General features: G+C 44.0%; 1 protein-coding gene across 1 annotated transcript in view; it reads right to left on the bottom strand.

Moving 5' to 3' along the window:
- MLH1 (mutL homolog 1) overlaps positions 1-12,102 on the bottom strand; it is a 91,130-nt gene that overhangs the window by 34,965 nt on the left and 44,063 nt on the right. Inside the window, exons 9-12 of the mRNA XM_083188225.1 lie at positions 9,827-9,939; positions 6,267-6,360; positions 3,928-4,081; positions 269-645 (exon numbers count right to left, since the gene is read on the bottom strand). Of these exons, the coding sequence (XP_083044351.1) occupies positions 269-645; positions 3,928-4,081; positions 6,267-6,360; positions 9,827-9,939 (738 nt within the window). The remainder of the gene's footprint in view (positions 1-268; positions 646-3,927; positions 4,082-6,266; positions 6,361-9,826; positions 9,940-12,102) is intronic.

Here is a 12,102-nt window from a genome sequence, read left to right as displayed (position 1 = left end):
AAGCTGCTTGAGAGCAGTCCCTTTAAAATAGTGCCCTTCTCCATGAAACTAGATGCCTGTGGCTAAGAGCAGGGTATAGAGGAGAGGAAGCCTGGGCTACTGGGAAAAAATAATAACTGTTTGGTGACCAGTCCAGTTCACCAGAATATACCCAGCATTCTCCTTGTGTTATTAGTGGCTGAAGAAAACAAGGGACCATTATAAATCAGTGATGTATTCAAACCATAGACTAATCACACAAGTCTATAGTCAGTGCAAGTGCCATTACCTGGTTGGCTCAATATTTGAAGATGTGCTTGCTTCAGCAATGTCTGGAGGTAATTCACACTCATTCATAATAGCAGTGACATCAGAAGCGTCAAGCATTTCAAGATCACTCAGATCTTCCACAGTAGTGTCCTGGGACTGTCCTGTATCAGCCTTCTGATTTTCAACCACTTTGGAGCTATGGCTCTCTGCAGGCACACTAGAAAGCTTTTGTATGGACAAAGGCTGAAGAAAAGCATCCAACTTTTGCTCTCTGGAGTCTGTGCGTACCATCTGATGTGCGTACACCTTGTCACTTGCCTTCTGAGGTGCCGAAGATGTGCTGGAAATAGGCTTCACCACTTCACTAGCACCAATAGATGCACCCGGCAACAATGTCTATGCACAAAACAAGCAGAAGGACTATTAAAGCCGATGTACAAAATGGATCACAAGATACACAGGTATAAACAAGACAGGTCAGATTTAATATTACAGGCTCTGATAGGACAATATCTTATGTGCCACATAGTTATCACTAATATATACAGTACTGTATATGGCTGTCTTCAATACTGTGCAAGACACTAACTGTATTAGTTTACAAAGTAATTACTTCCCCAAAGCATAAGCAAACTGATACTTAGATGAGTATACACTAAACAAGATGGTACATAAAATAAGGATTTGTTTACATTTAGCAAAGGTCACAAAGGAAATAAAATGACACCAGGAGGAAATAAAAGGTTATATAAAAAAAAAAAAAAGCAAGACTGAGTGCCAACAGGAACCCATGGACCCTGACAAGAAAAATGTGAGTAAAAAAAAAAAAAAAAAAAAAAAGAGCATCCTGAGTACATATGCGGTTGTTAGGTCGACAATAGGAAAGTCGACATGCATTGGGTCAACAGACATCAAGGTCAACACACCTGAAGGTTGACATGGGGTTCAGTCAACAGGGTCATTAGGCTGACACATGCGTTAGGTCAACATGGGGTTTTTCACTTTTTTTTTGAGCCCACAGCCGGTATTTTATGCCCTACCATCCACTAAGGTGTGGTGGGAAAATAGTGCACTGAGCGTAGTGAGGCACTGAGCACAAAGCATGGTGAGCCCTTTGAGGGCACGTGGCGCACGTTTTTAGTGTCCACGTTGACTGTGTCGACATTCGGGATAAAAAAAAGTGAAAAAAGCAATGCCGACCTTTTGACTGCCGACCTACCCCATGTCGACCTAATGACCATGTTGACTTATACCCCTGAGTTACTGGAGCGTTACTCAAGAGGGTTGATGTTCATGCAGATGATCTGATGCTGCAGCTTCAGACATAGCAGCATGCCCAACTTCCCCCCACAGTCTGGCCCTAACAACCCCCCACCCCAGCCTAAGCTTCCCTCTAGTGCTCAAACCTCGCACCACGCACAACCTTACCCTAACCACCCCTGCATTTTACAATTAGGATGCCAACAGGAATAAGACGCGGGTCTTCTGACCAATGTTGGGAATCATGGGTCGATATTCCGACTGCTGACATAATGACGGCGCATATGCTAACTGGATCCCAGCTGGGCAAATCCAAAGAATTATGGCAGAGCAGTGTGAGATAAATGTAGCAATGTTTTCTACCTGCTATATACCACTCAATCCATCCGTTCCATACCACTCCACCAGCACATGGCAAACATAGATTTGAAAATATCTGCCCCTTGTGTTTCACACGCCATGTCCCTGTTAGAACACATTGGTTTACTGTGGGAATGTTCTGATTAGCATGGACCACAGTCTTGCGCTGTTAAATCACAGTGAGGAGGCCAAATCAATCCTCATAAGGAGGCGGGAGGATGGAGGTTTGCAACTCCCACACTTTCTTAGTTATTAACATGCCACACACTTAATTATTGAAATGTCACACTATCCTGCTGTTAAACAATGACCGACGATTGCAGGTTCTACCACAGGCACCCACATTCACACCCTGTCTTGGCTCCTGAACTATAAAGCTGACATTACACTGCTGGAAAAAATTCAGATATCTGCCTAACTTTAGTCCGAGACTTCTCTCACCCATGCCGTTATTGTTTAACCCAGATCTACCCCCCTGCTCTCTCTCCCAGTCATACCTTTCTGCATGGGCCTAAGCTGGTGTGTCAAAGTTGGCCCAGCTGATTGGACCCTGGGTCTTCGTTACAAAGAACTGACCCAGATCTATGGCCTACCAGTCAATACTTTCTGGGCCTACCTGCAATTAAGGCATTTTATTGCCTCATTACCGGCGCGCACTGGGGGTTGGACTCCCAACTCCTTGTGAAAACCTATGCTTAGCCAAATCTGCACCTAGACATTTGATATCACAGCTACAGTATATCAAATTTGCTTAACTAGTCTCTCACTCCGGGTTCCTTCTTATGTAAAAGATCGGCATAGGGGCCTCCAGTGTGAACTCTCTGATACCCAACGGTCCCACTCGTTGTTGCCTGGCACCTGCCAGAACGTCCCCTCTGGCGAGCGACGTTGGAGAAGGACTCCATTAAACTGGGATGCGCATCTCTCGGCGGCTGGACAGAGGGTCCGTGCCCGTCTCCACTTCAGGGAGACGGGCAAATCAACCCTCTGGATACAGAGGGTTGATTTTTATATGGCTATGGAAGAACAAATGCCTTCCTCCATATTTACAACCACTTGGCAGTCATGGCTCACCTTCAAAGAATCTCCCGCTTAATGATACCGACGTCTGACTCGGCATTCTAACACCACGATGACAAATCCCTCAATTCTTTCTTTCTCTATTTACTTCTCCTTTACTATATCCTCCCCCTTCTTTCTCTTCTCTCCTCTTGTTTTCTTTTGCCAATACTTGAATAAGTGGTTGTTTTTATAGTATCAAAATGTTTGTTATTTCTGAACCAAAACTAATGTTGTAATCAAGATACTACATACCAGTGTACTATTCTCTTTTATGATTAATAAAAATTCAGTTTGCTGAAAAAAATAATAATCACAGGAGCAAGAAGGGATACAATCTTAAGGGCCCCATACATCAGCAATTAATTGTGACAATTTTCAGATATGGAGATGATTGCCACAATTAATTTTAGATGTGTGGGCTCCCCCTTTTGGCAATCCCAATCAAAATCACCAATCGATTGCTTAATCAGGTTTTTAAACATGCTTAATAATCTGGTATTATCTGCAGATCTTTTTTATATGTGTGGGCATTCCCAATTCGTCTTCTTCATCTATTTACATTATGAACAGCTGAAATGACAATCGATTGGGCAATTTCCAGATATGAAGATGCAATCTTTAGATGGAAAAATCTGCCGATCACTGAAATAAATCTGTAATGTGTGGGCAAAGTCAGATAGATTGTAAAATCCATTTATCTGGCCAAAAAATCCCTGTATCTGGAAATCCATAAATTGTGATTGCTGATGTATGGGGCCCATTACATGGGATTGAAACTCAGATGTTTCAGCTAAAACATGGAAAAATACTGTTCATGTTCTCATTACCTTTCACTCTTAATAGTGTGTTCAGGGATTTTATCAAAAACCTGGTCACTATTTTATTTTCATTATAAACAAAATCTTAAAGAAGTTTTTAAAATGAACAAGAAATAACATGTAAGGGAAAAAGCAACAGAAAAACAGAAAAATAGAAAAATGTGCCAGTATCAATAACCTGGGTAAAGTACATCCTAGAGCAGTTCGACCCCAGAAGTTTGCTTTCAATGTGTTGCTGGACTCGTTCGATGATGCTTTCTTCATGCAGGAAGTGGACTTCATGCTTTGTTGGATGAACATTTACATCAACATTTTGAGGCGATATGTCCAAACTAGGATCATCAATGTAACACACAATAAGTAACAGTAAATCACAAAATATAGGTTTAGAAGAGACAATATGAGTAACACACAACTGCAATCTAAAAAGTATAGAGGCAACATGCATCATTTAACAGTGTCCAGGGTTCGCAAATACGCGCTATAGCGCGTATTTTACCCTTAAACGCTCACCGGGGACTCAGTTTTTGAAACTGAAGGAGTCCCCGAGGACGCGCTGAGCTGCGCCTGTGAGGCTGAGCCGCCGTGGCGTGAGCCGCTGTAAAAGCCAGTGCAGCGGCCGCCGGGACCCAATCACTGCACAGTGGCCGCCCGGCAGCCAATCACTGCAGGTGCAAGCCCTGCCAATCATTAATGCCGCGCGCCCTGCCATTTATTTTGAGAGCAGCAGCGGCAGCCTGGTTCACGGTAACAGTGTTTGTGGCATCCCCCGCCCCCCGCCGTGTAAATTCATTCTGCTGCTGAGAGCGGGGGACGGGATGTGATATGGCAACTCTCAGCATAAGAGGTGAGCGTGCTGTCAGTGCAGTGGGGGACTGGATGAGGCTGGAAAAGCTGACACGCTGCTCAAATCAGAGCAGCGTTTCAGCTCTTCCAGCCACATCCAGTCCCCCGCCTTGCAGACAGCCCACTCCCCAGTGTATCAGCCTTACCAGACACCCCCCCCCCCCCGTAACCAGAATAACCCCCCCACCCCCACGGCAACCCCCCTGTGGCAACCAGCATAACCCCCCCCCCCTGCGCCAACCAGCATGTAACCCCTGCAAGGAGCATATAACCCCTGGCAACAACATGTACTGTAGGTAAGCAGCACTTATGTGCTATAATATATACTGGGCATTACAGTGCGTACTATAATACATACTGGGCATTATGGTGTGCTGTAATATGTACTGGGCATAACTGTGTGTGCTGTAATATGTACTGGGCATAACTGTGTGTGCTGTAATATGTACTGGGCATTACGGGGTGTGCTGTAATGTGTACTGGGCATAACGGTGTGTGCTGTAATATGTACTGGGCATTACGGGGTGTGCTGTAATATACTGGGCATTATGGTGTGCTGTAATGTGTACTGGGCATTATGGTGTGCTGTAATGTGTACCGGGCATAAGGGTGTGTTCTATAATGTTTACTGGGCATAACGGTGTGTGCTATAATGTGTACTGGGCATAACTGTGTGTGCTGTAATGTCTACTGGGCATAATGGTGTGTGCTGTAATGTGAATTGGTACAACTATGTGACCACACCACTCCCCCCCCCCCCCCCCCCAAAAAAAAAATTGCCCTAAATTTTTAGCGCGCCTTTGGCGCGCACTGTCCCTGTGTAGAGGTTTAGATAGTTTCTAGTATATATGTATCTTTAGGCGAGTGGCCCAATTCATACTCCCCCCCCCCCCGACCCACATGTGCCATGCTGGGGAGAAGGGGAGAGGAGGCTTTATTCCGTTGGGACCCAGAAAAGGTCAGGCAGGACCCCAATTTTTAGAAGTGAAGGGTCCCCGGGACCCACTTTTTTGGGTGGTTTTCGCGAACACTGGTGTCATGTTTTATCTAAACAATACAAAATGTAGGATATTAACAATACTAAGTAAATATTGCACTTCTGGGAAACGCAGATTGACATAATCTAGTGGGAAATGTGGCAGAGTAGTAGGCCACACAAGCAATTAGAATTGGAAAACAGAGAGATTAAACTTGTAAAATACTCTGTTGCAACATTCACTAGTGAGTTTCTAGATGCCACTAAAGGTGATGTCAACATAAGGGGCCAGATGTAATAGTATTCGAGTTTGGCAGCTGCACAGGATGCTGGTCAAACTCTGACATTTTGTTTTTAAAGAGGCAATCATTTACAAGACACAATCTTAATTGGCTTAGAGCTGGATCAAAAAATGGAAGTCCTTTCGAGCTCCAGTGTATCTACTTTCCTGGTTCAAACTACTTTCTCTTAACACTATTATCTAGCAAAACATTCACTTTGACAGAATCAAGACGCACCTTCGCAAATCACTGTGCATGGAACCACCAAAGAGGATGTGCTCAACCCCTCTGGCATCTTACAGTCACATATACTTTTAAATAACAAAATACGCATGATAATTGAAAAAGAGGTAATAGGAAATATACTAATAACATAACAGTTCTCTCTGTATAACCAATAGCTACAATGCTCACCTCAGATACAAGAAAGGATGGGTATTCTTTGGCAAATAAGCAGCATAAACAGTCTCTATTGCTTTCTTTAATGCAGTGGATTCTACAAGTCTTGCTGCAAATAAAAATATAAATAAGAATTAAGGTGAAACGTTTAAATACAGAATGTAAGTCTTAGGACACAGGGATCATTATAGGTATAGGTATATGGTGAGATGGAAAAGGGGATCCTCCTGAAGACCAAGATCCAGATCTAGTCATCTACCGATGAGAGACTGGAAGTTTTAAAATGTAATATTACATTGGAGGTGGCTGATCCCAAATTAATTACTTTTTGGATCTCCTGGGAGCTCTGTGCCTTTGGCCAAGTACTCTAAAAAGAAAGATTAAGTGTCTCTAAAGGTGCCTATACACGGTGCAATGATACCACCCGTTATGGGCTGGATCGCAAAAGCATGCACTTTGAATGCGATTTGAGTGCTATACGATCCAAGGGCAGTACAAAAAGTATGTGAAGCACATACTTTTTGTACTGTGCGATGAGATGCCTGTGGAAGCGCGCATCGCACGGTGAAAACGCACCGTGTATGGGCACATTAAGAAAATTTAATTTCAGGTGGTTCACAGCACAATAACATCTTCACCTACACTACAAGTCCAGAAATTAACTGTTGGCTATACTACTCAGGCCTGTTCACCACTTTTTCACAGGACAGAGACAGTCCCGCAATGCCTAGTCTGTCAAATGCCCTGCCTACGCTCAGCCAAGCCGTGCTTCTCCAATATCATCTGTTTCTAAGAAAAAAACTTCCTTTGGATGTGGATTCCAACTCGGATTATGATTCTGAAGCTGATGAACTTTCTTTGCTTGAGAGTACCTTTAGTTCAAACAACTTATTTGGAATTACTTTGTTCACACCTAAGCAATATAGAGGGACCCGTCGGAAACAAGACTGTCCTGTGAATCGTTGTTCTGGTCTTGTCTTCAGTTCTGACCTATACTTAGTGGGTGTCCAGGGTCCACCCTAAAGAAGGGGACAGTGTGGTACTGTACATGTGCTATCAAACCTTGGTTGTTTCTGGTGGTTACTAGGCAGCAGGGAAGCGATCAGTTGTGAACCTCAGTGTGTGAACAGCTCAGCTGCTTCAACGGTTTTGGAGTAGCAAGTAAACTGAGCTCAGCCTGCTCTCCTGCAATTTGCCAGTCTCCTTTTAATGTAGGGATTTTGTCACTTCCTGTGCTGATGATATTACCAAGTTCCTGTCCTCAGTGGAAGGACGGGAACAGAAAGTTTGCCAGGGAACAAAGGATGGAGGACAGAAAGGCAGAGCTACAGGCCAGTCTGCTTAGTGTCCAAGTCCTATGTTATGAAAAGCAAATCAGATCTACCCATGTCCTGTTCACGTAAATCCAGAGAGCCCACACAATATTCAAGAAAGCCTGTTCTAGAGAAGAATCTTGTACCTGGAAGAAACCACAATTTAATGGTTGATATGGAACTGGGACATGACCTTAGAAAGGAAACCCAGACACAAGTCCAAAGGACAGCACAGTCAGGATGGAAAAAAAAAGGAGGAGCACCAGGACAAAGCACTAAACTCAACACTTTCCAGGTCCATGCAATTGTAAATGGAAAAAAAAAAAAAAAAAAATCATTTTCCACTTAAGCAATCTAAGGTTTAAAAGAAGCGGACTGGAGTGCTTTTGGCACCAGGGACAATTTTTACAGAGCCACCAGCAGAATAAAAAGAGGCTGCACATAGAGGACAACCTACCTAAAAGGTCTGTACATCAGAAAAAAGGTGACAGCTTATCTTGGAAGAGGATAAAAAGAGCTTAAACCTGTACTTTAAAGGTGAAAGGTGGAGGCCTGAGCAGAAGACAGGACTTGTGAGAGACTGAAGGACCTTGCATTGAACCCCATAGATGCACACCAAACAAAGTAAGCCCTCCAGCTTCAACTGCAGAATCACTGAAATTGTAGAAAAGATATTGAGTAGAAAAGCACCGAAATGCTAGGGCAGCAACCAGAAGGGCTACTGGACTTAGGTGTGGGAGCAGTAGCTCAGAAGCTTGTGATTGTGTTGAACCAAGAGTTGTATGACTTCTCGATGGAGAGCCACTCACTTATACATCCTGCAGCATAGAAAAGGATGTGTACGCTCACAGATCCCATCACATGTGGCCGCACAAATGAAAAATCATTCGATGGTCGCTCACCATTGAATTATTTTTCACCCGTTTGCAAACAAAGTCAGTAGAGACTGACTTTTATTTCCGACGGAGATGGCAGAATTTGGTGCGGGCGTTGCCTTCCCGAGCAAGCATTGACACGCCAGCGTTTGCTGGGTAACGCACAGAATTTTTATGGGGATGTCCATACAAGACTGGGCCTTTTCCCTGAATGCCCCTTTCCCTTCCTTCACAAAGCTTATACCTTGGTGAGTGTAATACTCGCCAAAGGAAGTCGCACAGGGGGCCTGCACATGTGCATATTCGCCCATGCGCAGACCCATTACTGGCAAACCAGTTCTGAATCTCCCCCTATATGTGGCTGGAAGTGGATAAAATGTGGCAATGCGTTCAGACACTAAAAATAAGCTTGTCAGAATGAGCCCATACCTCTACTAGCATCTTCAAGCTAAGCAAAGAGAGGGAACTCAGGTGCCGCTTTTCTTCTGCCATTTAAAAAAATACCACTTCAATGTCTGCTAAAGGCTTCAAATCGGCCAAAATCGGGTCAGTTTGATGTCCCCTCAGGTCCGATGCGTGGTACCATGCGCATCAGGCCTGAGTCGGTGGTCGGACCTGCTGGCTGCCCAACCACTGGACCTCCCTCCCGGTGGCGGGTCAGGCGGGAAACAGGGTTGCATGCAAACCATCACAACAAATTGTGATGGATCGCATGCGTCCCTGCCACCCAGGAAAGTCCCGTGCGGCTTGTGGGGTATTGGCTGGAGGTACACTGCTGAGTCCTTAATAAAAATAAAAAAAAACTTTAACTGCTTCGATTAGCCCCCCTGCCCTCCATCCTGAAGAAATGTGAAAGTCCAAGTCAAACACAGAATGGGTTCTAGAGCTGTCCTGGCTGGTGGGTCTGCACTTGGAGCTACTGTATCTTACTTCATTGTCGACGCGTATCGACATCGACGCGTATTGTGTATCCCTTGGGTGCATTGGAGCCTGGAAGGGGACAATGACTCCGTTGTCAGTGCTCTAGCCAACAGGCAGGGAAAATGTTAGAGCAGTGGTGGGGACTTTTATTTAGGGGTGGGGAATATTATTTGGGGGTGTGGTATAGGGTTCCGACAGTCGGGATCCCGACTGGCCGGACCCAGACAGCATGGTGAGCTCAACAAAGCACCTTGCCGGCTCGCTGTGCTCGCCACGCTGCGGGCACTGTGGCTCGCCACCTATTCTATTCTCCCTCTGTGTCGGGGGTTCTGACTGCCGGGATCCCTACGTCGGGTAAATGGCTGTCGGGATCCCATCCGGCAACCCATTATTTAGACCAGCATTCACTCTAGCACCTAAAGACAGTACTATATCCAGGATGTTGTCAAGGTCAGTAAATACTTGCCATTTATGAACAGCAGGAAAATGCATTTCTTCACTGAATAGTTGGCATTAGTAACAAAACCCTTTAATTTAAATGCCAGCTTGGAATCTTCACAACCGACTTCAATTAACTCCCTTGGACAAAAATATGAAAAAAAAAAAAAACATATCAGCTGCTACAGTATACATAATGAGTAAATATAAGTAATATAATCATTAGTCAAATAACACAAGGGGGTCAATTTAGTAAAGAGGTGATGTTGCTCATATCAACCAATCAGATTATGTCTATTATTTCTCTATTGCATCCTAAAAAATGACAGACAGAATCTGATTCGTTACTATGGGCACCATTACCTCTCATTTTTAGAAGCTTTAGTAAATTAACCCCAAATAGGAAAAACTCAAATAACAAAGGTAGTTCCTAAAAACACAGAATATACAATTTAGTTGCTATACAGGTAAAATATTGTATGTGCAATCCCAACATTAGTAGTAAAAAAAATAACAATACTCTAGCATGTTACATAGTAACATAGAGATTGTGAGGATGAAAAAAGACACTAGTTTATTACGTTCAACCTATAACTGATCTCCTGTGGTGTAAATTACCCAGATGAGGTTACCGTATTCATTATAAACCAGAGTCCCAAATGACCCACAGTGGCTGTCCGATCTGTGTCCACTATACTACATTATAATAAATTATTATACCCCTGGATACTATATTCTGCTAAAAAATTGTCTAAATTAATCAATTGAATATAAATAACTTGGTAGATTATTATTATAATTATTACTACATCACAAGCTTCTCGGGCAGATTACTCCATTTAATTAACTGTCCTTACTGCTAAGAAATGTTTCCTACGCTTGGTGAGAAACTTCCTCTCCTCTAACCTTAGGGGGTAACCGCATGTTCTATGTACAGTCCTTCTGGTAAACAGATCGCCTGTTAGTTTGCCGTATTGACCCTTTATGTATTTGTATATATTCATCATATCCCCTCTAATGGGCCATACACATGGTAGATTTCTACTTAATTTCTAAGCGATTTGGCTAAATCGCTTAGAAATTGAGCACAAATCAATCAGTGTGTATGCCCTATGGCAATGCCCGGCCGCCGGTCTAAACCAAAGTGTAAATGATGCTACCCGGTCCCATCTCCCTTATTTTGTAGATCAAGCTCATATGAGGCACTGTATCAAAGGCCTTTGTGAAATCTAAGTAGACCACTTCTACTGCATTGTCCAGATCTAAGTTCTCACGTGCCTCCTCATAGAAGCCAATTTAAATTAGTTAGGCATGACCTATTCCTCACAAATCCATGCTGGTTCCCACTGATAATCTTATTGTACTCCTGAATGCTATCCCTTAACCCATTCGGTTAATCTCCGGACTGAGTTGTGCTTCTGGCAGGGCTCTTCCGGAAAACTTCCGGCTATGCCACCGATATGCAGGTGTGCATCACCATTTAGCAACAGCAGCCACCCCCCCCCCCTCCTCACCCCATACGCCATGGCCCCCGCGCCACCCTGTTGCCGTTCGGGGCCATTTGGGTGTTCATTTGCCTGAACACACAAATGCCTGAGTCCTACCCCCAGTGCGGTCCCGAACTTCTCCGTGGGGCTGCAAACAGCAGTAGCTAGAAGCAGATGCTCCAGGGGAGCAGGGGCTGCTGCAGAGGGTAGCAGCAGCAGCTTCGGTGGTGAGTATTTCTGGGGCAGGACAAACCTGCCCCAGAAATAGCATGAAGTACATTTAGCATGAACATAGCATGAAGTACATTTACAGAATCACTTTTGTTACACATCAATTTTGGTGCATGAATGTAAAGTCTATCCATCTGTTCCAAATATTATAATATTTTTTTCCAAGCCCCTTGGTGTCTGACCAAATCATTCGTTAAAGATATCCACTCTCTCAATGTGGGCCCATTGGATGCCAGCCATGTCCTGGCAATGCAGACCTTTACCAAGGTACAAAGGTTAATAATATACCATTGAGTAGGTTTGTCTAGCACATCCCCATCAATAACTGCTAGGATACATAACATAGGGTTGAAGACTTCCTGGCGAATGCCTGCACTCACTATAGTGCGGGTAACTTCTTTCCAGAAGGCCGACACCTTCGTGCAGTTCCACAACAGGTGCCAAAATGAGCTCTCAGAGGATCCACACTTGGGGCATTTAGAGTCTGACCTGCCGCCCATTCTTAGCAATCTAATCAATATTACGTATACTCTATGTAATATATACTACTGGATTTGTTGAAACCTAGAAGACGTGGTGGAGACGT

Source organism: Crinia signifera, chromosome 5, assembly GCF_055691185.1.
Source record: "Crinia signifera chromosome 5, ASM5569118v1, whole genome shotgun sequence".
NCBI classification, from domain to species: domain Eukaryota; kingdom Metazoa; phylum Chordata; class Amphibia; order Anura; family Myobatrachidae; genus Crinia; species Crinia signifera.
This window is presented reverse-complemented; position numbering and strand designations above follow the sequence as displayed.